We start from the raw sequence: 22,465 nt of genomic DNA, 5'->3' as shown, positions 1-22,465 counted from the left end.
GTTAATTTAATATCCTTGCCAATTTCTTGAATAACAGAGAGTAATTGAGAATATTTACTGTCTCCAATTAGAGGAACAATTGTCACTTTATCAGGTTCATTTTGTGAAAAATTATCATCAGAAATTGGATGATTTACAGTACTCAAAACTTGAAATAAAATATTTCGTTTTTTTAGCTCCGATATTAGACCTAATTTTGTTAATTGTTCTTCTCGAAGGACTCGTGATTCTTCTAGTGCCTTTTTCCTTCTTGCTCGAAATCGTGCCATTCTTTGGGCATCATGAAATCTGCGAATTATCGCCTCCTCTTCAGTTTCATTTGGTCTTGGTATAGGACGTCGAGTATTTTTCTTTTCTTCCAATGCATCCGTTTGTTTCTTCTTCTTTAATTTAGAAGAAATCATTTTTCTATTTTTAACTCTCTTTCCTCCGTTTGGCATTCTATTATACAAATATTTCAGAATTTAGAATATTAATTTTCAAACCTAATCCATATTTTAATCACATTTCCTTTCCTTGAGATAATTTACACTTTGAGGAGGATTGTTCAAATCATTCTTGGGGAAGTTGAAAATTTATCGCTGTTAAGATAAACTTTGACTCACACAAGTATATTGTGCGATGATATTAAAAATGTGTCCAAAATAAGTAACACACTTGAGAAGGAGGTAAATTGCGAAATTAATTTTATTGAATACACGTCACTTTGTTTCCGAAATTCTCCGATTTGTGTATTTGTCAATTCAAGTAAACAAGAGAATGAAAAATGTTGAATGTCACTATCGTTTCTTTTTTTCTAAACTAAATCATTGACAGAAAATATTTGGAATCAAAGATTGAAATAAAAAGAGACAGTTGACAACTTTTTCCTCATGCTCGTACCAATGGCTCAAGGTGATTCACTCTGAAAATAGCAATGCGCAATTAATCGGCAACGATGCAACAATTCTTACTAATTCTCTGCTCCATATACATATACACACACCTGGCGTATCTGTCACTCTTTAGAATATTAATTTTTTTCACTGATAAAAACTGATTTCCTTTTGAATCAATATTACACAGTTTTAGAATTTTATAAATTATACACCAGACACTTGACATCACAATTTTTTTTTTTTTTTATTATTAAAGTAACCATAAATTTTTTTTTTTATGGTTTCAGATGCGGATATAAAAATTCTCTGTAGCGGTGGAGACAATGCATTTTTCTAATTACGAATACTATTTTTTGCTATTATTAGTCGTATATCCAGTTTATTTATTTTTAAGATTATGGTCTTGGCTTGGTTGGCAACTTTTTGTGAATAATTAAAAATCTATTTTTATTAAAATAGAAATAATGATTTTATTTTTAATCTTCAATATTTAAAATAAGACAATTATTATATTATATCAGTCAATGATATTGTACAAAATTTCTGTACAATTTTTTAAATAATTTTAATTTATAAATATCACTTGGCAAAAAAAAAAATGATAAGACAATAACTTGATAAAAATATAACTTTTTTTACACTGTTTTTTTTTTAAGAAGACGTATTGAATCTGTCTGTTATTAAAAGTTCATCCAAACCCATTTTTCCTAGATGCTTCCATATTCGATATCTAGCTACATCTTTTCTCGTTATCATACCAACAACCTAAAAATTAATTTTAAATATACCTTCATCTAAATTGAATTTTGAGAATTTTATTTTTAAAAAAATAATTTAGGTATTTTTAATTACCTCATTAGTGTCATTTAAAATTGGTAGATGCCGAAGTCCCAATGCTCTAAAGAGTCTAAATACACGAGGCAACGTTGCTGACTGTAATAAAATTACAAATTGTCAAATTATTTTTACAATTATAAAATGAAAGTAAAAAGAAAAACTTACGTGCTGTAAAGTATAGGGTGTTGGATTCATGAAAGGCCTTAAATCTATCATAAAAGTCTTTTCTTCTTCTGTGACATGTACTTCATCAATTGTTGGATACCTAGGATATTCGTTTCTAAATATTTTTATATCTAATTTTTCCTCCCAAAAATCGGCATATTCGTTGAATAGTTTATTTCGCAAAATAACCAATAACTGCGAACGCAAGATCAATCCTCGAAATCGTCCATAGCACGTGATTTCATCCTGAAATTCATAATTGCACTCAATTTTAATTAAATAATTTAATGTTTAAATATTTACATTTCTAATATTTTAACACTAAATACTTTAAATTGAAATTTATTTCAAATTACCTGATCTCCACTTGGTGGATCAACCACCGGAAATCCATTAAAAGAAACACATCTCAAAACTTCAACAATATGACCAACATTTTCTATTGATTTTAATGATACCACTGGATGGCTCATTATTTCACTGGCATAAATATTATTTGATAAAGGTGGCGCTTCCCAAGCGAGAAAAGGTACACCCGCCATTTGTGTGTGAATTTCATAAATTCCCTAGAAAAAATATATTATTTATTTTTCTTTTCTATAAATAAATCAATTAGATTTAATAATTTGAAATATTAGTTTTACCTCATTAAAAAAATCACCAACCCACTTAGACATTATTAGAACAATAATAATAGGAAGACCAAAAGAAATTCCTTGAGTTGCTTCTATTAAGATGGCAGTTAAACTAATAGTCATTCGTACAACACCTCCTAATTGTGCAGCAGCACCGAGTAATGCATACTTTCCGGGATCTAAATTCTATAAAATAAATATATATTTAAACTGTCAAATAAAATAAATTTTCTCTTTTGTAAAAATTCAAAAAAAAAATCAATTTAACTTACACATGATGGTAAAATATCAGTTAATCCAGAACCAATTAATCTACCCCAACCAGCGCCAATTAAAAGAGATGGTATAAAAAGACCACTTGACATTGATAGACCAAAAGTACATGCCGCCAAAAAAAAGTAGAGTAAAACAAATATAATTAATGTTTCAGCATTATGAGAACCTATAAAATAAATTCCATAATTCTGTATTTTTTTTATTATTCATTTATTTTTGAAAAATTTCTTTAAACTTGTTCTCATTTTCATACCTGGAGGATCGTGAAAAAGAGAACGAACAGTACTCTCAGGTGTTTGAAACCATAAAGCCGCAGCAGCATTATATTGACCTTTACCGCAAAACAATTGAACTGGAAATTTTGTTGGATCTTTGCCCAAATCTTTGCAATCATTAATAAAGAACATCATTAAAAATCCCATTGTTGTACTCATCGTAGCAACGAGTAATACTTCAACAACTTTAAGCCATTTTTGTTTAATATACTTCATTCGATAGCATGTTATTTTATAATTTAAATGATTCCAAAGTGCTCCAAAAGCACCGCCAATTGTTCCCACTAACATGAAAAGTGGAATCTCATAAATTTGATAATTAATGGTTTCGAATTTTCCTAAATTCAATAGACCCGGATAGGAAAGATCACCAAGATGATGATGATAGGCACTTAAAATAATATTGAGAGTAAATGTTGTTATCATACTCGCAAAAAATGTTCTCCATGTTAAACTTTGATTAAAGAAACTTGCACCTTCCTCTATACTGAATAAAACACCACCTGGAATATATATATATTTTTTTTATTAGAACTTTGTTTTTCAAAATCAAAAATATTAAATAATTAGTAATTTACCGATTGGTGCACCAAAAGCTGCAGAAACTCCCGAGGCTGCACCACCTGAGACAAAATCTCGTTTCTCGTGATCTTCTCGAAAATATTGAAATATTTTCAAATCTCTTTTAAACGTTGTACTTTTTCCTTGAGATATTCCAGCAGCTACAACAGCTCCCGAATGAATCATTGGTCCTTCCTGAATAATTGCGAATTTTATTTTACTAAACAATTTATTTCCAAAAAAGAATTTCATTTTTCTCTGTAAGTATGGGAGAATTAAATTTATACCTTGCCACCAGCTAGACCTCCAACAACTGTTGTTATAACTCCTATAATTTTTACAGCTAATGTCTTTATTCTTACGACCCGTGGGACTTTGACTCCATTTAAATAACATTTTACTTGTGGAATGCCACTTCCAGCTGCCACTGGTTCTACATATGCCACTAGAATAGCTCCTATTAGAACTACAAATAAATTTATAACTAGCCAAATTATATATGGTACTATTAAACAATTTGACATTGCGCATATATCCACATCTGTGATAATCAAATTAAGGAAAATTTAATACATAATATAGAATTTTCGTTTTGTTTTTTAAATAATTAAAAAAAAGGATACATTTTTTTACCAATCCATACTTTAAACTAGATAATTCTTCTATTGAAATGTCTACAAAACATGCAATTAGAGCCGTACATATTCCTATTAATAAGAAAATAAACCATCTTGCAAGTTTTTTCTTTATAACAAATTTGTAACCCTTTTTTCTCTCTTCATCCAGAAGTAAATTATTTTCACAGGGATCATAATCCAGACTCTTAAAAATAAAAACAAATAAAACTAGAATGTAAATTCTCGATAAAGTATAATAATTATAATTATATAGAATAAATTGATTTAAATAGTAAAAATGTTTAAAAAGGAAATACCTCATAATTTGTAGAAAGGAAATTTGTTGCACCTGGAGTTAATTCTCCAGCATTGAGTCTTCTCGATTGCCGATTGGAAACACTTTCCATAATACTGTTAAATCCATAATTTTCTTCTGCATTTACGTTCTGAAATAAAAGTATTCTATTATTAATAATTATTGATAAAAAAATAAACTTTATAAACAAAGTTTATTTTATATAAAAAATAAAATGATGCAACTTCTAATAAATTTGTGTTTTAGCTTTTTAATATAAAAAATGGTTATTTAAAAAAATTCCTCATATGAATTTTTAATTAAAAACAAAATAACATTTGATAATTAGTTATTATTATTTTCTTATCTTGCATGGTGGTTCATTGTTTTTGTTTTGATTTTTTGAGGTTATGTTTAAAAATATCCATATAGGGTTAGGGAAATAAAAAGAAATTTCAATTATAATAAATAATTCTTACCCTGAATCTGACATTAATATCATCATTTGAATATGAAATAAAATTATTTCGTGGAGTATCTCTAGGTTTAAGAAGTTTTTCTTTGTCATCACGACTGTCATTGAGACTGTTTTCACTGACAACGTCATTTATTAAAATAGCAGACGACGAAGGTGTAGGAGATGTCATTTTACTAAATCACTATAATATACTGTTTTAATTACTTATCATTTTTTTTTTTTTTTGGCAAACAAAAAAAATACGTTTTATTATTTCGAATTTATCACTGACCGAGTTTGAATCATTCCGTTGTTTTCTTGATAATAGAGAGCAACATGTCTGATGATAAAGTAGTGTAGTTTTATGGTCACGTGACATTTTCATGAATCATCATTGGTATTCCCCTGCTCCGTATAGCGGATGTTGAATAAATTGAAAAATCTCTTTATGTACAAATGTCTAGCATATAAAAATGTGTAATATGCAGATTAGATAAATTATTATTACATTCGTTTGGTGCGAAAGTCAATTATTAATTATACAATTCAATGTAATTTAAAGATTACAAGTCTCTCTTTTTATAATAAAAAATATGTCCCTCGCTTTCTCTTATAGCAATAATAAAATCTTAATTTCGATTTAATTATTAAATTTTTGTTTTATTTATTTATTTCTGGATTTTTTTCTGCAACGGAAAAATTTTAAATAATTAAGATTCGTAAAAAAAAAATTTACTTATAATAAAATTTTCAATTATAATAATTATTATTACAATCAAAAATTTATACATCAAACTTATTTTTTACATATCGAGAATATTATTTATAAATAATCATATAAATATTTTTAAAAATACTTTACACAATAATTATTAGTTACACTGCAATTCTTTGATATTATTTACAATTTCACATTTTACATATACATATATAATAATTAATATTATAATTATTATTAAATGAATTAAATTAAAAATAATTGGCGTGTTTATTTTTTTCAAAAATTAAAATCGTTGTTCCTTTAAATTTCTAACTTCCAAAAATAATGAAAATAGAGAATGAAGTGATTCAAGTCGTGCATTTTCGTAAATTGGTATATCCACAAGATTACAAACTAAATCCACGAGTGTTGAAATATCACAATCCAATTTTGAAATATCAATTGGAGTATCATTCAATTTTTCTTCAACTTCAGTTGGCCATTGTTGAAGTAATGTATCAATATCGGGAAATTTTTTTGTCAAATTAATAGTTAATGGATGTTTTCTACTGTGCAATAAATTCATATCCTCAATCCATTTGTCAATTGCTTTGCCATTTTTCTCAGCATTTTCCACACGTTTTACCACCGAATATCTTATTTTAGTTGCACTTTTACTTTGACTGCGTAATTGTAAATGCAAAACAGCTGGATCCGATTGATTTGTACATGGCTCATCCAATACAACAATACCCACTTTATCTGACACTCCATCGGGTCTGGGAATTTTTATAAAAGCATCTATATCGCCCACTGCTGGAATATAATCCGGGATAAATGGTATTAACTTGTAATTTAAATCAATTTTTTGCGGCACATATCTGAAATGAATTTTTTTTTTTTTTTAAATTAAGTTTTAATAATAATAATAATTAAAAATTACCTTTGTATATTTTGAAAAAGTTCCCTAACTTCTGACGACACTTGTAAATCCTCAAATTGTTTAGGATCATAGATTTCAATAATTTTTGCTGTCGATGCTTGAATATCATCTTCGTCAGTTTCATCTGTGTCTGAGAGATCGCTTCCAACATTTATTGGTTTTGTAAAATTGAATTCCTGTTCTGAATTTCTAGTAAAAATATTTATAATTGAATTCTTTTTTTGGATTTTGATTTTTATTTATTTTCAATTAAATGACAATAATTTAAAAATATAATTTTGATAGAAAAATATTATATAATATACCTTTTGTTAAAATTGTTTTTCGTTTTGGGAGAAATTATATCATTTCCCGATGTGTCACTAGAGAAATTTCGCGAATTTCTTCTTTTGGCAGAAGGCCTTCGCGAAATAGGACTCTTAACTTCTTCGGCATTTCGAACTTGGATAGTTTCATCAAATTTTGTAAATGCTGAAATATTATGAGTGTCTTCTTCCTCACTACTGTCTCTAAAATTCATAGTTTATATCTAATATATATATATAAATTCCGAAATATTGATTTTCTTTAAAAATTCTCTAATAATATAAATTTTATTCGTCACATTACGATAATACTTTTTTTTTTAAATTATTATTAATAATTAAATTTCAATTTTTTATGGATTTGAAACATAATGTTTTTGGTTAGCAATAGTTAACACTCAGCAGAATGTGACATTTCACTTGCGATTGTTTGCCTGGAAGGTCTCCTTGGAAACGATTCACTTCGTTGAACTCAGCTGTTTTTAAATTAGTTCATCATTATAAAGTTAACTTTTTTTTTTATTTTCCTATTGTTAAAAACAATTATACAAAAATTATTTATAAAAATGGAAATATAAATATTTTATATATATAAAAGAGGTCATTGAGTATAATTATTTATTTTTTTTAGATATTCATGATGGATATTGAGGTAATTTTCTGCTTCTTTTTTTAAAAGCAGAATAGGTTTTTTTTTTTTTTTTTGCTTTGGTGTGCATTTTTATTGCCTCTGATTTTTAATGCTTCTTAAACTAATTTTTTTTTAAATTCTAATTTTTTTATACACATATTTTTGTATATTCATAAATTTTTATTTGGTACAAAAAAATTCGTCCATCGAAAATTGATTACAAAAGTTATAAATAAAATGACATAAAAATTTCCTTATGAGATCATCATGCGATAAGGAAAATTGTAAAAAAATGATTCCATAAAAAAAAATTCACACAAATAAAAATTTTTTTTTTCACTATTTACCCCAAAAATTAACGTTATCGGATTTTTAAATATTTTTAAATAAAAAGGCATAAATATTTTTTTGTACGTAAAATGGACTTATTTCCTCGCAGTATTTTCATTTTTATAAAGCACTTTAGAAATGTAAAAATCTTTATAAAATTCAATTCTTTTTTTCATTATTTTTAGAAAAAATATATGATTTGACAAAAAGTTCATCTTTCGTTTTTTTTCAATTCATAAATAAAAATCACTTTTCTTTGATTCTCATATATGACTTTTACGAAATCAAAAGTTGATCGATTTTTTCAAATATTTTAAATAGGATATTTTCCATAAATATGACCACTTCGTGTTTTTCGAATTAGCCAATGTTGTCTGCTCAATTTATTTTTAACATTTTCTGTTCTTTGTGTAAATTGTGAAGAACTACTATCAATATAGTCGCCATAAATTGAAGGTGTATTAGAATTTTTTCTCGATTTGTATTTTTTCTTACGTATCTCCTTTCTTGGACTTTCTTCACCTTCAGAGAAATATTCATCTCCACGATCTCTGTTATATTTAGTTTCTGATTTCCAATTTTTTGGAAATTGATAAATTGAATCTTCTGGTAAATCAATAAAAATTCTGATGGAGAGAGAAATTCAATATATTTTAAACGAGATTTTAATTAAATTTTAATTTTTTTTTTTTTTTTAAATTAAAAGCATTGTATTCACCTATTTATTGATGATTTGTCAATAAAATCATCGCCACCTTCATCTTTATTGCCTTTTATTGAAAGTATAATTACTACCATTATAAATGAGCAGAGAATAAAAAAAGCTGCTAAATCAACAAAATTATTTTCGATTGAGGATGTTAATAAATTTTTTAATTGTTCCATTTCACACATTGTTCCATTCAATTCATTCGTTGAAAATATTTTTGGAAATTCATAAATAACCAAATCCTTAAAAAAAAAGGATAAAATTAATTTTAAATAAAAAAAAAGTATTTTAAGAATTTATTTTTATATAAACTTACTCGTAGGTAGGCTAATATTTTTTGAATTACAATTTGAAGCTGGTGGTACATATTTTCAAAATTCTCCATTTTTAAAATTATTCTTAAATTAATAAATTTTTTAAAATATTAAATTAAAATCTTGGAGTTTTTCCACGTATTTTTTGAATTAAATACTCTTTAAATTTATTATTTGTTGCCAAAAAAAAAAAAAAAATTGTGTTTGCAAACTGACGAAAATTTGGCAAAGACTTCAAGTTTTTTTATAAATGTCATATTCGCGATATAGCTCCCATATAAATATTATAACTTTGAATATAGCAACTTAAAAGACAAAGATTTGTTTTTTTTTTAGTTTTGTAAATTTATCTTTTATTGTATATAAATTCAAAAGTAACACGCTATTAGGAATATATGAGTAAGTGTTTCGATCAATCATTAATTAATTTCTGGATATGAAAGGTGATAAATCAAAGATACTTAAAAAATTATTAACACCCATTTCATTATGTTATATTTCTTCTTATTTATTATTATTATTATTATTTTTATTGTCCTCATTATTATTAATTCTTAAGTTTTTGATAATATTATCAAACTTAAAAATTAATAACATTTCTAATTAAAATTTCTAATCTCCAATGAAAAGAGATTTTCGATAAATTTGTAAAACATAAATATTGATTAATTGCAAAAATTTGTTCAACTTAACGTATCACGAAAGATAAGAATGGTTCTTTTTATCTGCGAATACTTATTACGTCAAAAAAAAGCGTTTTATGATTTTATGAACATCTAATCTTTTTATTGCTTGTGAATACTTTTTCACTAAATTAAACGTGTAAAAAAAGCAATAATTTATAGAAAATATTTAAATAATACATAAATAATTAATATCTTTTTTCAATTAATTAATTACTATAAATTCTTTTATAATATAATTGATTTATTTTTTTAAAAATTTTTTTACGTAGAACGCATATTTTAGAATCTGTAAAAAATATCGGGGAAATTTTAGGTTTAATTTTTGAATAATTTTTTTTCTGAGTATTAAATGTTAAGACGATGAGCTTTTATGAATGATATTTAAGATATGAAGTTTTCATAAAAGCCATACATATACAGGTACGAATGTAAAATCCAAAATGAGCATGAGTAGTTGATGTGTAATCATCCAAGTGAAGAGTTGCACTCTACATTTTCTTATTAGTTGATTATTTCGAAGTGTTACCAATTTTTTTTTTTTTTTTATTTAAATCACAAAAATTTAATTTATAATATTCAAAAAAAAAAAAATGTAATAAAACATGTGAAGATAATTTTATTTGCATAAACATTAACAATATAGTCGCTTTAAGGAAACATGGATGTTAATTTTAAATTTCAAAGAATTTTTAAAGAAAATCTTCCATAAGTTAAAATTGTTTTTATTTACTAAAGAAATACTTAATTTTTATTAATAATTTGTTTTTTAAACAATAAACATATATTTCTTTTCAATAAAAAAATAAAAAACAGTGCAAATTAAAAAGTCATACTCTGTATATGAATTCTGGTTATGGGTGATCACGAAATTGAAAACTCAGTTGTAAGCAGTTAAAAAAAAATTCAAACCATTATTTATTATTTTCATTAAATTAAATTAAAATCCTTATAACGAATTAATTATAAATCGTTTATAATTTAGAGTCAAAATGGATATGCAAATGAAGCTTTTAATTATGGTGAAACACTTTCAAATAGACAATGTAATGAAAAATTGGATACTAATGAATCGAGAATTAAATCACGTGGAAAAATTACACCCTCGTCCAAAACTTTGGTAATTAATATTTGTAATTTGATTTTGAAAAAAAATGGATAATTATTAATTAATAATTTTGCATTTATTTTTAAGATGCATAATAAAAAAATTTATGTCATATTTGCTGAGATATGTATCTAAATCCAAGAACATAAGATCATAAAGTGTTCGGAGAAATAAAAGATTTTTCAGAAAAGTAGATTTTATATCTTTATGTAGGAATTTAAAATGAATTGTTTTGAAATATAAAAATAATGTTCTATAGGACAATTCTTAAATAATTTTTTTAAGTTATATTTTTTAATAAATTATAATTTATTGTCATAGACATCAAATGAAATTGAAAAGGAACAATGGGGTGGAGGTTTTGAATTTTTAATGGCATGTATAGCAACGTCAGTTGGATTAGGAAATATTTGGAGATTTCCATTTACTGCATTGGAAAATGGAGGTGGTGCTTTTTTAATTCCTTACGTTATTATTCTTCTATTTGTTGGAAAACCATTTTATTATTTGGAAGCTATATTAGGACAATTTACTAGTCGATCGTGTGGAAAAACATGGGCAATGGTACCTGCTATGAGAGGTATATTAAAAATAGTAAAATATTATTTAATATTTACTAATTAGATTAATAATCATAATGATTTTGTAACTTTATAGGTTTAGGTTATGGACAAGTATTGACTGCATTTTGTGTTGTGACTTACTATTGTAGTTTGATGGCATTAACAATTTATTATTTAGTATCAAGTTTTGATTCTGTTCTTCCTTGGTCATATTGTCGTGAAAATTGGAATAATTGTCTTGATGCTTCATCGAATATTTCAAATGGAGCAATTATTTCTGATAATGTGTCTGTTAGCAGCTCTGCAGAATTATATTTTCGGTTTGTTGAATTAATATTTTATTCTGTAATCCGAAATTATTATATAATTTCAGATTTATACCAGAATTAGTTTTAAGTTTTAAGAATTTAGTGGAATAAATTATTTTTACAGAAAAATAGTATTGAATGAATTAGATTCCATTGAGGATGGTATTGGTGTACCATCATGGTCATTGAGCCTTTGTCTGCTATTCAGTTGGGTGTGTTTATTTGCAATCATGTGTCGTGGAGTTAAAAGTTCGGGAAAGGTAGTTTATTTTCTAGCGATATTCCCTTATATTGTGATGATTATTCTTTTAATTAGAGCAGTGACATTAGAGGGAGCAGTGAATGGGATTTTATTTTTTTTTGAACCCAAATGGGATGCTCTTCTTAAACCTAATGTTTGGTATGCTGCAATAACACAATGTTTTTTCTCTCTGTCCGTGTGCTTTGGACCTATTATCACTTATTCTTCACATAACAACTTCAATCATCGTCTGAGCAGGTAATAAAACTTAAAAAATAACATAAAATTTGCTCACTTTACAATTTCATTAAGAAACATGATATTTTAAGGGACGTAATTATTGTAACGACACTGGATACATTTACAAGTTTGATGGCAGGAATGACAATATTTGGAATTTTGGGTAATTTAGCACATGAAATGGGTACAGATGACATCTCAAAAGTTGTTCGAGGAGGCACTGGATTGGCATTTATATCATATCCAGATGCATTATCTCGATTTTCATTTGTACCACAATTTTTTTCGGCTCTCTTTTTCTTTATGATGTTTGTCTTGGGAGCTGGTAGTGCAATGGCTCTCTATAATGTTGTTGTTGCCGTTTTATGTGATCATTTTCCAAATGTAAAAAGATGGAAAATTGCTCTTGCCATGGCTATTGTTGGCTTTCTTTTTGGCTTGATTTACGTTACACCTGTAAGAATTAGACAATTTTCTTTTTTTCAAAAATATTTCTAGAAAAAAAGAAATGTAATTATATTTCTTATTTTTTTTAGGGTGGACAATGGTTTGTGACATTAATAGATTATTTCGGTGGTAATTGTGTGGCTATTATTGTTGGTGTTGCAGAAGTTATAACTATTTTTTGGATTTATGGACTTGTGAATTTTTTAAATGATACGGAATTTATGTTGGGTATTAGGCCTGGATTTTATTGGAAAATTTGTTGGTTTATAATTACTCCCACGTTAATGATCATTATTCTTTTTTATACATTTGTTACATACGTGCCACCAACTTATAATGAAATAAATTTTCCCGATTATGCTTACGGTAAAATTAATTAATTTAATATTTTAGATTATTTTTATAAATAAATTGATGTTGATAAATTATTTTTATATTCAATTTAGGAATTGGTTGGTTTATTTTTGCCATAGGAATTTTTCAAATAATAGGATTTATTGTCAGTGAAGTTATGAGACAGAAAAAATTATCATTTTTTGAAGTAAGTTTTCAGTCGCTTTTTTAATTTGCATAGTTTATAGTTTAATTTTTTGTGTATAAAATTAGAGATTATTTTTTAATAAAACTTTTATAAAATTCTTAGGCTATAAAAGCTGCCTTCAGCCCATCGGAGAAAAATTGGGGACCTTTTAATAGTGAAACTCGAATTAAATGGAAGGAATTTATTTTAGAAAAAAAAGTCAAGCACAAGAGTGGCTTTAAGGAATTATTTTTTAAATAATGTTAAAGAAAATAACGGCAATATAAAAAAGCACAAAAGTATTTTTCAATAATATTTCATAAGTAAATAGATATAATTTAGTTTATAATTATTTTTTTACCATTATTATACAACATTTAGTAAATATTGTCCTAAAAGTTAAATAGTATTACTAAATTTTCTTTGTTATTTCCTACTTGCTTAGTTCTTTTTTTAAATTGCTTATAAATCGACGTTAAAGAAAAAACATAAAGAAAATATGACAAATAAGTTTTTAAAAAAATTTAATTTGACTTGATGCATTACTTGTGTCATTTTTCTTTATATAGAGATGTTCAATTGTTTAAAATAATTAATTATATTACTAATATTATTTGTTATCTTATCGAAAATACAAATAATTGATTTATTATTAAAGATGTTATTAAATTAAAATATTAATGATTTTATAAATGGTTTTATAATTACAAAAAAATATATAAGATAGTGCGTGATCTGGAAAGAGCAGTTATACCTATAATTATTATTTTTTTATATATATTATGCTTTTCGTGGAAATAATTAAAGTTATTTCATTTATTATGAAAAATATTCCTTCTATGCATTTTTGTGATTAGAATAGTTGAAGTATATACGACAAAAGTATAATGTTGCAATCAATATTTGAAAGAATTATTACTTTTTTTATTTTTTTATGTTCGTTTTTGCATAAAGCAGAGATTATTTGAAATAAAAAAAAAACTCGGTAGGAGGTACGTTTCGTTTTGCAAAAAAAAAATGTCACGTGATTATGAACAAGAATAATTGTTCTTAACGTGGATGCCATTCAGTCAATGGCAGTTGAGCCACAACAATAGGAAACATATTATACAAAAGTACCTAATAAAATAAAAAAAAAAAAATTCCTTTTTGTGCTTAGTTATATAAAATACGTGATAGATAAAAAAATAAATATATATACATTTCTCTAATTAAATTTACGAAATTAATTCAAATAAATCGTCCGCAGTGATGAAGGTGAATTTTTAATTTTTAACTATAAAAATAAAAACAATAATAATATTAATAAAATTTTCTTATCTTTTATATAAAATTTTAGAAAAGTTCTACATATACAAATAAGGCTTTCAGTCAGGAAAATGTTCAAAATGAATTATCGAATTCTGATAAAAATTTACAAGATACAGTAGTTAATAATTCTATTAATTTGGAAATAAAAAAAAGAAATTCAATTTCTTCAGTAACATCGGTAAATATATATAGTGTGCTGTGCATATTCAAAAAATAATAAATTAGGTTACTTTTTTTATTATCATAAAATTAATAAATAATAAATATTAATTAATTGAGGTGAATAAAGAAGAATGGGGTGGAAGACTCGAATTTCTTATGGCGTGTATATCAAATTCCGTAGGACTTGGAAATATTTGGCGATTTCCTTTTACTGCTCTTGAAAATGGAGGTGGAGCTTTTCTTATTCCATATATTATTATTCTTTTTTTAGTAGGAAAACCTTTTTATTATCTCGAGGGTATTTTAGGGCAATTTACAAGTCAATCTTGTACAAAAACTTGGAATATGTCCCCAGCTATGAAAGGTATTTCAAATGAAATGGAAAACAAGAAAATAATGAATATTGTTAATTATGTTGGCAAAATAAAACAGAAATTGAAAGAAAAATTTGTAAAAAGATACCTACTTTTGGTAAATTTTGCAATTTTTTGTTTTATATAAAGATGAAAAGAAAGTAAAATGAAACAGAGAAGTTATTTTATGATTTGTGATTATAAAAGATAAGATATGATAATTTCATTCATTTCTTGTTTTTTGTTCTATATTTAGTAGTTATAATATTCGCGTCCATTTTATTCTTTTTTTTTATAATTTATTTTTTTTATATTAACTTATAAATAAATATTGAAGAAAAATAAATATTTACTTATAGGTTTGGGATACGGACAAGTATTTATTGCATTTTGCATAGTCTCATACTATTGCAGTTTAATGGCATTAACAGTTTATTATTTAATAGCAAGTTTTCAAAGTGTTCTTCCCTGGTCATACTGTCGAGATGAATGGAAAGGACTTTGTATAGATGCTTCTTCAAATATTACCAATTTTGGAAATAAAACTTTTAGCAGTTCTGCCGAATTATATTTTCGGTTGGTTATAAATAAATATGAAATTTTTTCTTTTGTTCTCATTATTATTACTATATTGAATGGAAATTTTTTTAAACTTTACAGGAAAATTGTATTAAATGAAATTAATTCGATTGATGAAGGTCTAGGCATTCCATCTTGGACATTGTTGCTTTGTTTGTTTTTTAGTTGGTCTTGTATATTTGGAATAATGTCTCGAGGAGTAAAAACTTCAGGAAAAGCAGTTTATTTCCTTGCAATGTTTCCCTATGTTGTGATGTTAATTTTATTAATTAGAGCTGTTACATTGAGAGGAGCTATCGATGGAATTAAATATTTTGTGAATCCAAAATGGGAGGAACTTTTAAAACCCAAAGTATGGTATGCGGCAATTACTCAATGCTTCTTCTCTTTGGGAGTTTGTCTCAGTCCAATTATATCTTATTCTTCGCATAACAATTTTAATCATCCTATAAGTAGGTATGTTTATCATTTAAAATATATATAAAAGTACAATTTTCTTTTATCTTTATAAAAACAGTAAATTATTTTAATTAAGGGATATTATGGTTATTACGACACTGGATACCTTCACCAGTTTGCTGGCAGGCTGTACAATTTTTGGAATTTTGGGCAATTTAGCACATGAGATGGGTACAGATGACATTTCAAAAGTTGTTCAAGGAGGTTCTGCACTTGCATTTATTTCATATCCTGATGCATTATCTCGATTTTCGGTTGTTCCGCAATTTTTCTCTGCTCTTTTTTTTATTATGATGTTCACACTTGGTACTGGTAGTGCAATTGCTTTACACACATCAATTACTGATGTTGCTGTTCATTTTTGTTCCAAGCAAAAAAGATGGTTCATTATTTTGATAACATGTGTCATTGGATTTTTATCTGGCATAATTTACACCACTCCAGTGAGTTAATTATACAATTTGTTTGGATATTATTTAATTATTGTAATTTTAATTACTGTATATTGTTTAGGGCGGTCAATGGTTTGTGACATTAGTGGATTATTATGGAGGAACATGTATTGCAATTATTATTGGATTTATTGAAATTATTACAATTTTTTGGATTTATGGTCTTTATAATTTTTTGAATGATGCAGAATTTATGTTGGGCTTGAGGCCAGGATTTTATTGGAGAATTTGTTGGTGTATTTTAACTCCTTTTCTTATGATTGTCATTTTATTTTACACATTTATGACTTATGAACCGGTCAAGTACAATGGATTAAGTTTTCCATCTTATGCATATGGTAAAAATAATTGATGTAAATTTAAATATTGTTATTTAATTTAAAAAAATATTTATTATAATTTTGTGTCTTTTAGCCATTGGCTGGTGTATTTTTACCGTAGGAGTTATTCTAATAGTTTATTTTATTATTCGAGAGATTTGGAAGTATAAAAACGTTTCACTATTTGAAGTGAGTAAGATAAAGAATTAAAATAAAAAATTATTTCTTTACTTAAAATAAAAATTAAATTTTTTTCTTACTGCAGGCTATTAAAATTGCATTCATGCCGAAAAATTGGGGACCTTTAAACAGTAAAAATAGAGGTAATTGGGAAGAGTTCACAGCACAGCGGAAAATTAATCGTAAAGGGGGTTTATTAGAATTATTTTTTAGGTAATACTAATTTTTAGTTTTAAAATACAAGTATTATTATTATTATTATTATTATTATTATTATTATTATTATTATTATTATTATTATTATTATTATTATTATTATTATTATTATTATTATTATAAGGAGCAATAATAAGGATACAAACTCTATTGTTATAATAATATCACAATTTATTAAAATATTTTTAAGGTCAACAATATTTTTATATATTAATTTTTTTTACAATATTTTTACTAACATTTTTGTGACTTTAATTTTGCATATACACAACAAATATTTTTTTCGAAAATAATTAAATATTCTATACGTATAAATACTTTTATCAACAATTTACAAAAATCAATTTTTTTTCAATTTTAAAGTTAGTAATAATGCTTACGTTATATATATGGCAGTGTAAAACAAAATTTGTTCCTTTCTTTTAAAAAAATAAATATCAGTAACTCACTAACAAGTAACTAACTTTTTGGTTATATCATTATTAACAAATATTAAATTAAAAACTTAAAGTTAAACTTAAAACTACTATTTACAAATTTTAATTAACATTTTTTTTTTTTGTCGAAATTTGTTCATTATTAGTTTGTTTTTCTTTTAAATAGAATATGAATAGTTTGCATAATTCGAGATTCTGTCCTCATTGATCTCAATTTTGCTTTATCCTCTTTGAATATTAACCATTGTTGACGATCCTTTTCTTCCCTTGGTCCCCAATCGGAAGATGGTGCAAATGCTTTGTGAATCATCTAAAAATAATAATTTATTTACATACATTTTTTTTTTTTAAAGAATAAAAAAAAATCATTTAAAAATTATTATTTTACCTGTAAAGTTGGTAATCTTCTGTTTTTAATTAACGCCACCAACATCCATAATGGTATTTGTAAAACACCAAAAGCTAATAATATAGAACCAGCTACATGTGCTGAAGTAGGATATGGAATACCACCATAAGTTAATGGTTGCATCATTATCACAGTGTATAAAAATATTGTAATTAAAGTAAACGGTGTTATTATAAACCAACATAATCTCCAATAAATACTGGGCTCTTGATTTAACATAAATTCAATATCATCCAAGAAATTCTCCAAACCTATATGCAAAAATACAAATTTTTGAGAAAAATTCAATAAAAAAAAAAAATTATTTTGTTTAAATTATAAAAAATTTTAATGCTTACCATAGACCCAAATTACACCCATCATTTCAAAACTTGCCAATATAAAAACGACAAATGATGTACCATAATGATCGACTAAATTTAATATAAATTGCCCTCCCTGTAATCAAAAATTATAATCAAATCTTTTGATAAACATGAATATACTATAATAGCAAATGTTTGATTATATCATTATATGTATATATGTATATGACAAACAGAAATTCCTATTCGTATATAATCATATTGACAAGTAGCAATTATATTCTATGTCAATTTCATATACTTGAAGTAAAGTTACGTCATATAATTTTGATGAATGTCACGATATGAGTTCAATTAAATTTTTCAGCCTGATTTTACATCAAAAATTGTTTCTTTTTTTTTTTTAATCAAATGATGATAAATCTTATCATTATAATAGGAAAAACGTGTATATAAATTTCAAAATATCAACACTTATATTTTTAAATACTCATCTTTATCAATTTTCAATTATATTGCGATAATTTTTATAATGGTATGGAAAAGTATTTATCAACTTACCGGTGTTACATACACGAGGCCAACAAGAAATCCAAATGTACAAAATGGATACAAAATTTGCCAAAATTTTAATTTTGGATATTGTTCCGTAATAGCGTTTATGATACTTGTCGTCATACCAACACAACTTCCAACTCCCAATACGAACATCATTACAAAAAATAGAACCGAAAATACCTGAAATTTAATAATTATTCTATTATATATAAAAATTAAATTCTAAATTGTAATAAACTTTTTGACAAATGAAAATAATACCTGTGGTACAAATGAAAATTTGGCAATTGCATCAGGATATGAGACAAAGGCTAATCCCGTGCCAGCACGAACAACTGATTTTATATCATCAGTTCCCATCTCATATGCGAGATTTCCCAAAATTCCAAAAATAGTACATCCTGCAATCATGCTCGTTATTGTATCCAGAGTAGTGATAATGATAACATCCCTTGAATTTAAAAAATATGATGTCATTTTCAATTAGAAAATTATTGAATTGCGTATAATTGTTAAATTAACGAAATCGTTGAATTATTTAATAGAAGAATTAATAGTAGTTACACAATAATTAATCATAAAAAAAACCGGATTCATTATTCTGATAAACATGTTGAATAACAATAAATAAAAAAATATATATACCTGTATATATTGTGCCTGAAGGAATTATGTGACGAGTATGTTATAATAGCACCAAAACAAACCGAAAGTGAAAAGAAACATTGTGTTACGGCTGCGTACCAAACTTTTGGTTCCAAAAGTTTACTCCATTCGGGTTTAATGAAAAATAAAATTCCTTTTAATGCATTTTTCAATGTTACGGCTCGTACAAGTAAAGCAATTAAAATCACATAGGGAAATATTGCTAAAAAATATGAAGCTCTTCCTGAACTTTTTAGTCCTTTTGATAGAACCAAACAAATAGTCATCCAACTGCCAAGTAGACAAAGTACTAATTTCCAATTTGGAACTCCAATTCCATCGTCAATTGAATCTTTTTCTTTTAATACTTCTTTTCTGTTTTTGAAAATACAAATTTATTAATTTTCAAATTTATTTTTCATTAATAATTTCTTTCCTCTTTTTACTTAATATAAATTATACATACGAAAAATAAAGTTCGGCAGAGCTTCTTATTTCTTCGTTAGAAAATACGAAAACGTTATTTGAATGTCTCGTTGCACCGGAATCAATGCAATTATCTCCCCATTCTTTTTGACATTTAGACCAAGGCAATTCCGAAGAAAAGGAAACGATTAAATAAAAAAGTGTTATTGCCATAAGAGAGCAGTAATATGTTGATAACGCTATATTTGAACTCAATTGTGCCCAACCAACACCTAAAATTACATTCTTCATTAGTATTTATTAATAATAGAAGTAATTATTAATTTAAATATTTTTATATTATTGTATTTTGACTGTAAGAATAAAATGATATTCTTATATTAGAATACATTTCAAATTGCACTCAAATTTATCTTCAACAAATAATGAGATAATTATAAATTAATTATGTACAATTTTATTATGATTTTTATGTTAAGCAAGTCCGATTTTAAGTTTCTTTTAGATAAATTTATCTACATCAAGATATTTAAATGCGTTTATAATTAAAATAGTATAATTAATATAATGATAAAGATATAATTTAATGACTTGATTTTCTTCTTAAAACTTCTTCTTCTCTTTTTCTCTCACACTCTATCTCTAGAAATTATCTATAAAAATTGTGTCATCACATTGACAATTATAATAAATTTTGTTAAAATCATTTAAATATCATTAATATACACAACAATGCTATTTATATGTTATTAATTTTAATTTATTTTCTATTGTGTTTAGTGACGTTTTAACAGAAAATGTTGGCGTTAAAATTCCTTCATTAATATATTTATAACTTCATGCAATCAATTTAATTATTTTTTTGTTATTCATTTTTAAGAACTTTTTTTTCTTCCATAAAATTTGTAAAATTTATTGCAATTCAATTTGAATTTGAAATTACAAAAGTACAAGACAGTAATTATTTTTAAATTGCAAAGAAATATGTCATTTTGTGTTTATAAAATTGAAATAACTCAGATATGAAATAAAAACAATGACTTGAAAGAGAATTATCATTGTATATATGTATACAATTCAGAAAATTCTAGACAGTCAAAACTATAATGAAAAAAAAAATTATAAACTGATATATTAATTTTAATTATTTATTAAATAATGAATTTATTATTAAATAAAAAATTTAATTTTAATTTAAAATTAATTTTATTTTTTGTCACTTAATAATATATGAATTTCTAACTAAAATATATTTTACCTGCAAATCCTGGCGATATTTTCCAAACTTTGATAGATGATTTTCCTGAGAATTGACCAATTATCATTTCGAGATAATAAAAAGGTTTTCCCACGAGGATTAATAAAATAACATACGGTATCAAAAATGCTCCTCCTCCATTTTCATAAGCAGTAAAGGGAAATCGCCAAATATTTCCAAAACCAACGGATAAAGCAACACATGACATTAAAAATTCAATGCTATTATTCCAGCTTGCTTTTTTTGGTTCCTCAATTTTTTTGTTAGAATTTTCTTCTTTTTCATTTTCCAAATTTATGTTTGATTGTATTTTTGTTACATTATTGCCTAAAATCTCTGGCTCGAAAGTCAAATTATCAAAGGCAAGAGGTGTCTTGTTTTCCTGTAAAATTATTTTTTATTTATAATAAATATTTATACTAATATATTTACATAATATATTATCTTCTATTATTTTTATTTCATTATTTAATGTAATTACTTTTTTTTTTAAATTTTATTAATTCTGCATAAAATATTCGGTGGAAAAATTTTATAATTTAGTTTGATTTAATAATAATCCATTTGTGTTTAATTTGCCAATCTGTCAATATTTATATCAACCTTCAAAGAGGATCATTGCATCAAAAGAATTAAAGGATATAATGCAATCTTTATCAAGTAAATAAAAGATAAATTGATGTTATTTTCCTATATACTACTCTAATTACTTTGATAAATAAAAGTAAAAAATGCATTTATCTTTTATTTTGCAATTCGATTTTACAATTAAATTGTGCAGTAGAAAAAAATTATTAATAATATAATTTTTTATTATTCAAGAGAAAAAAATTAATTAAATTGAAAATTTTATTTTTAATTTTTCACTTTAGGAAAAAAAATCATAAAAACTTTATAAACAATGAATTATTATAAAATCTTGAGTGAATTGTGCAGTATTAATTAGATTAGAATTTTAAATTATAAATTAATTAAAAATAAATTTCATTTTTATTAAAACTCACATTGTTTGTCCGCATTTTAAAAAAAAACAGTGTCACTTTTAATACAATAACAATATTGATAGTTGAAAAAGGTGATTATAATGAGTTTATAGTTGTTTCGAGGTTCACTTCTCTAACCAAACTGATGACAATTGTCTCTCTTACAACTGAAGTTATAACGATCTTTACCTATACTAAAACTTGTTATCTTTAATGAAGAATTTTCACGTTAAAATACCTTTGCAGGAGATGTGACTTATTGTTGAGTTCCCCTTCTTTTCTTTACCAACAATTTACACGTTAAAAGCCACGTATACTCATACATACAAAGATAATAAAAATGATAACCTCATATTCAATTTATACATTGTTAC

At 25.1% G+C, this 22,465-nt stretch overlaps 5 protein-coding genes across 5 annotated transcripts; 1 reads left to right on the top strand and 4 right to left on the bottom strand.

Moving 5' to 3' along the window:
* Positions 1–1,322: 1,322 nt before the first annotated feature.
* LOC127285453 (H(+)/Cl(-) exchange transporter 7) lies at positions 1,323–5,358 on the bottom strand. The gene is made up of 12 exons (XM_051311478.1): positions 5,019–5,358; positions 4,562–4,690; positions 4,251–4,449; positions 3,915–4,168; positions 3,645–3,822; positions 3,045–3,569; positions 2,788–2,957; positions 2,525–2,701; positions 2,237–2,446; positions 1,881–2,126; positions 1,731–1,811; positions 1,323–1,643 (listed from the first exon to the last, which is right to left on the bottom strand). Exons 1-12 carry the CDS (start codon positions 5,184–5,186, stop codon positions 1,530–1,532), a joined length of 2,451 nt encoding a protein of 816 aa, XP_051167435.1. The 5' UTR covers positions 5,187–5,358; the 3' UTR covers positions 1,323–1,529.
* A 480-nt stretch (positions 5,359–5,838) lies between these two features.
* On the bottom strand, positions 5,839–7,363 carry LOC127285466 (intraflagellar transport protein 46 homolog). The gene is made up of 3 exons (XM_051311495.1): positions 6,945–7,363; positions 6,640–6,828; positions 5,839–6,577 (listed from the first exon to the last, which is right to left on the bottom strand). Exons 1-3 carry the CDS (start codon positions 7,157–7,159, stop codon positions 6,001–6,003), a joined length of 981 nt encoding a protein of 326 aa, XP_051167452.1. The 5' UTR covers positions 7,160–7,363; the 3' UTR covers positions 5,839–6,000.
* A 425-nt stretch (positions 7,364–7,788) lies between these two features.
* Positions 7,789–9,185, bottom strand: LOC127285473 (uncharacterized). The gene is made up of 3 exons (XM_051311509.1): positions 8,931–9,185; positions 8,624–8,856; positions 7,789–8,531 (listed from the first exon to the last, which is right to left on the bottom strand). The coding sequence occupies exons 1-3, from the start codon at positions 8,997–8,999 to the stop codon at positions 8,219–8,221; spliced, it is 615 nt and encodes a 204-aa protein (XP_051167466.1). The 5' UTR covers positions 9,000–9,185; the 3' UTR covers positions 7,789–8,218.
* Positions 9,186–10,064: 879 nt separating this feature from the next.
* On the top strand, positions 10,065–17,201 carry LOC127285446 (uncharacterized). Its single transcript, XM_051311460.1, has 17 exons — positions 10,065–10,497; positions 10,597–10,731; positions 11,041–11,299; positions 11,377–11,602; positions 11,715–12,089; positions 12,161–12,527; positions 12,608–12,884; positions 12,965–13,059; positions 13,162–13,290; positions 14,378–14,527; positions 14,629–14,875; positions 15,224–15,440; positions 15,525–15,899; positions 15,979–16,345; positions 16,416–16,692; positions 16,769–16,863; positions 16,940–17,201. The coding sequence occupies exons 1-17, from the start codon at positions 10,468–10,470 to the stop codon at positions 17,069–17,071; spliced, it is 3,753 nt and encodes a 1,250-aa protein (XP_051167417.1). The 5' UTR covers positions 10,065–10,467; the 3' UTR covers positions 17,072–17,201.
* A 19-nt stretch (positions 17,202–17,220) lies between these two features.
* LOC127285456 (sodium-dependent nutrient amino acid transporter 1-like) lies at positions 17,221–22,302 on the bottom strand. The gene is made up of 9 exons (XM_051311482.1): positions 22,113–22,302; positions 21,109–21,490; positions 19,891–20,122; positions 19,425–19,799; positions 19,041–19,230; positions 18,783–18,959; positions 18,255–18,354; positions 17,896–18,167; positions 17,221–17,817 (listed from the first exon to the last, which is right to left on the bottom strand). The coding sequence occupies exons 1-9, from the start codon at positions 22,125–22,127 to the stop codon at positions 17,650–17,652; spliced, it is 1,911 nt and encodes a 636-aa protein (XP_051167439.1). The 5' UTR covers positions 22,128–22,302; the 3' UTR covers positions 17,221–17,649.
* Positions 22,303–22,465: the final 163 nt, after the last annotated feature.

The sequence above is a fragment of the Leptopilina boulardi genome, unplaced genomic scaffold (assembly GCF_019393585.1).
Source record: "Leptopilina boulardi isolate dan_hultmark-lab unplaced genomic scaffold, ZJU_Lbou_2.1 LbouV2_333, whole genome shotgun sequence".
NCBI lineage: Eukaryota > Metazoa > Arthropoda > Insecta > Hymenoptera > Figitidae > Leptopilina > Leptopilina boulardi.
The sequence above is the reverse complement of the archived record's forward strand: the minus strand, read 5'-3'. Positions and strand labels throughout refer to the sequence as shown.

Bases quoted from the DNA above. Each gene is read 5' to 3' on its own strand.
- LOC127285453 (XM_051311478.1), bottom strand. From the start codon at position 5,186: ATGACATCTCCTACACCTTCGTCGTCTGCTATTTTAATAAATGACGTT. The intron at 4,169-4,250 runs GTATCCTTTTTT...TGATTATCACAG, and splicing joins GTATGGATTGGTAAAAAAAT to ATGTGGATATATGCGCAATG. The intron at 1,644-1,730 runs GTAATTAAAAAT...ATTAATTTTTAG, and splicing joins TTTTAAATGACACTAATGAG to GTTGTTGGTATGATAACGAG.
- LOC127285466 (XM_051311495.1), bottom strand. From the start codon at position 7,159: ATGAATTTTAGAGACAGTAGTGAGGAAGAAGACACTCATAATATTTCA. The intron at 6,829-6,944 runs GTATATTATATA...TATTTTTACTAG, and splicing joins AAAAACAATTTTAACAAAAG to AAATTCAGAACAGGAATTCA. The intron at 6,578-6,639 runs GTAATTTTTAAT...AATTCATTTCAG, and splicing joins CTTTTTCAAAATATACAAAG to ATATGTGCCGCAAAAAATTG.
- LOC127285473 (XM_051311509.1), bottom strand. From the start codon at position 8,999: ATGGAGAATTTTGAAAATATGTACCACCAGCTTCAAATTGTAATTCAA. The intron at 8,857-8,930 runs GTAAGTTTATAT...TTTTTTTTTAAG, and splicing joins AAATATTAGCCTACCTACGA to GATTTGGTTATTTATGAATT. The intron at 8,532-8,623 runs GTGAATACAATG...TCTCTCCATCAG, and splicing joins GACAAATCATCAATAAATAG to AATTTTTATTGATTTACCAG.
- LOC127285446 (XM_051311460.1), top strand. From the start codon at position 10,468: ATGGGTGATCACGAAATTGAAAACTCAGTT. The intron at 11,603-11,714 runs GTTTGTTGAATT...TTATTTTTACAG, and splicing joins TCTGCAGAATTATATTTTCG to AAAAATAGTATTGAATGAAT. The intron at 13,291-14,377 runs TTTAAATAATGT...ATAAAATTTTAG, and splicing joins GTGGCTTTAAGGAATTATTT to AAAAGTTCTACATATACAAA.
- LOC127285456 (XM_051311482.1), bottom strand. The intron at 18,355-18,782 runs GTAAGTTGATAA...TTTTGATTACAG, and splicing joins GCCTCGTGTATGTAACACCG to GGAGGGCAATTTATATTAAA. The intron at 18,168-18,254 runs GTAAGCATTAAA...TTTTGCATATAG, and splicing joins GGGTGTAATTTGGGTCTATG to GTTTGGAGAATTTCTTGGAT.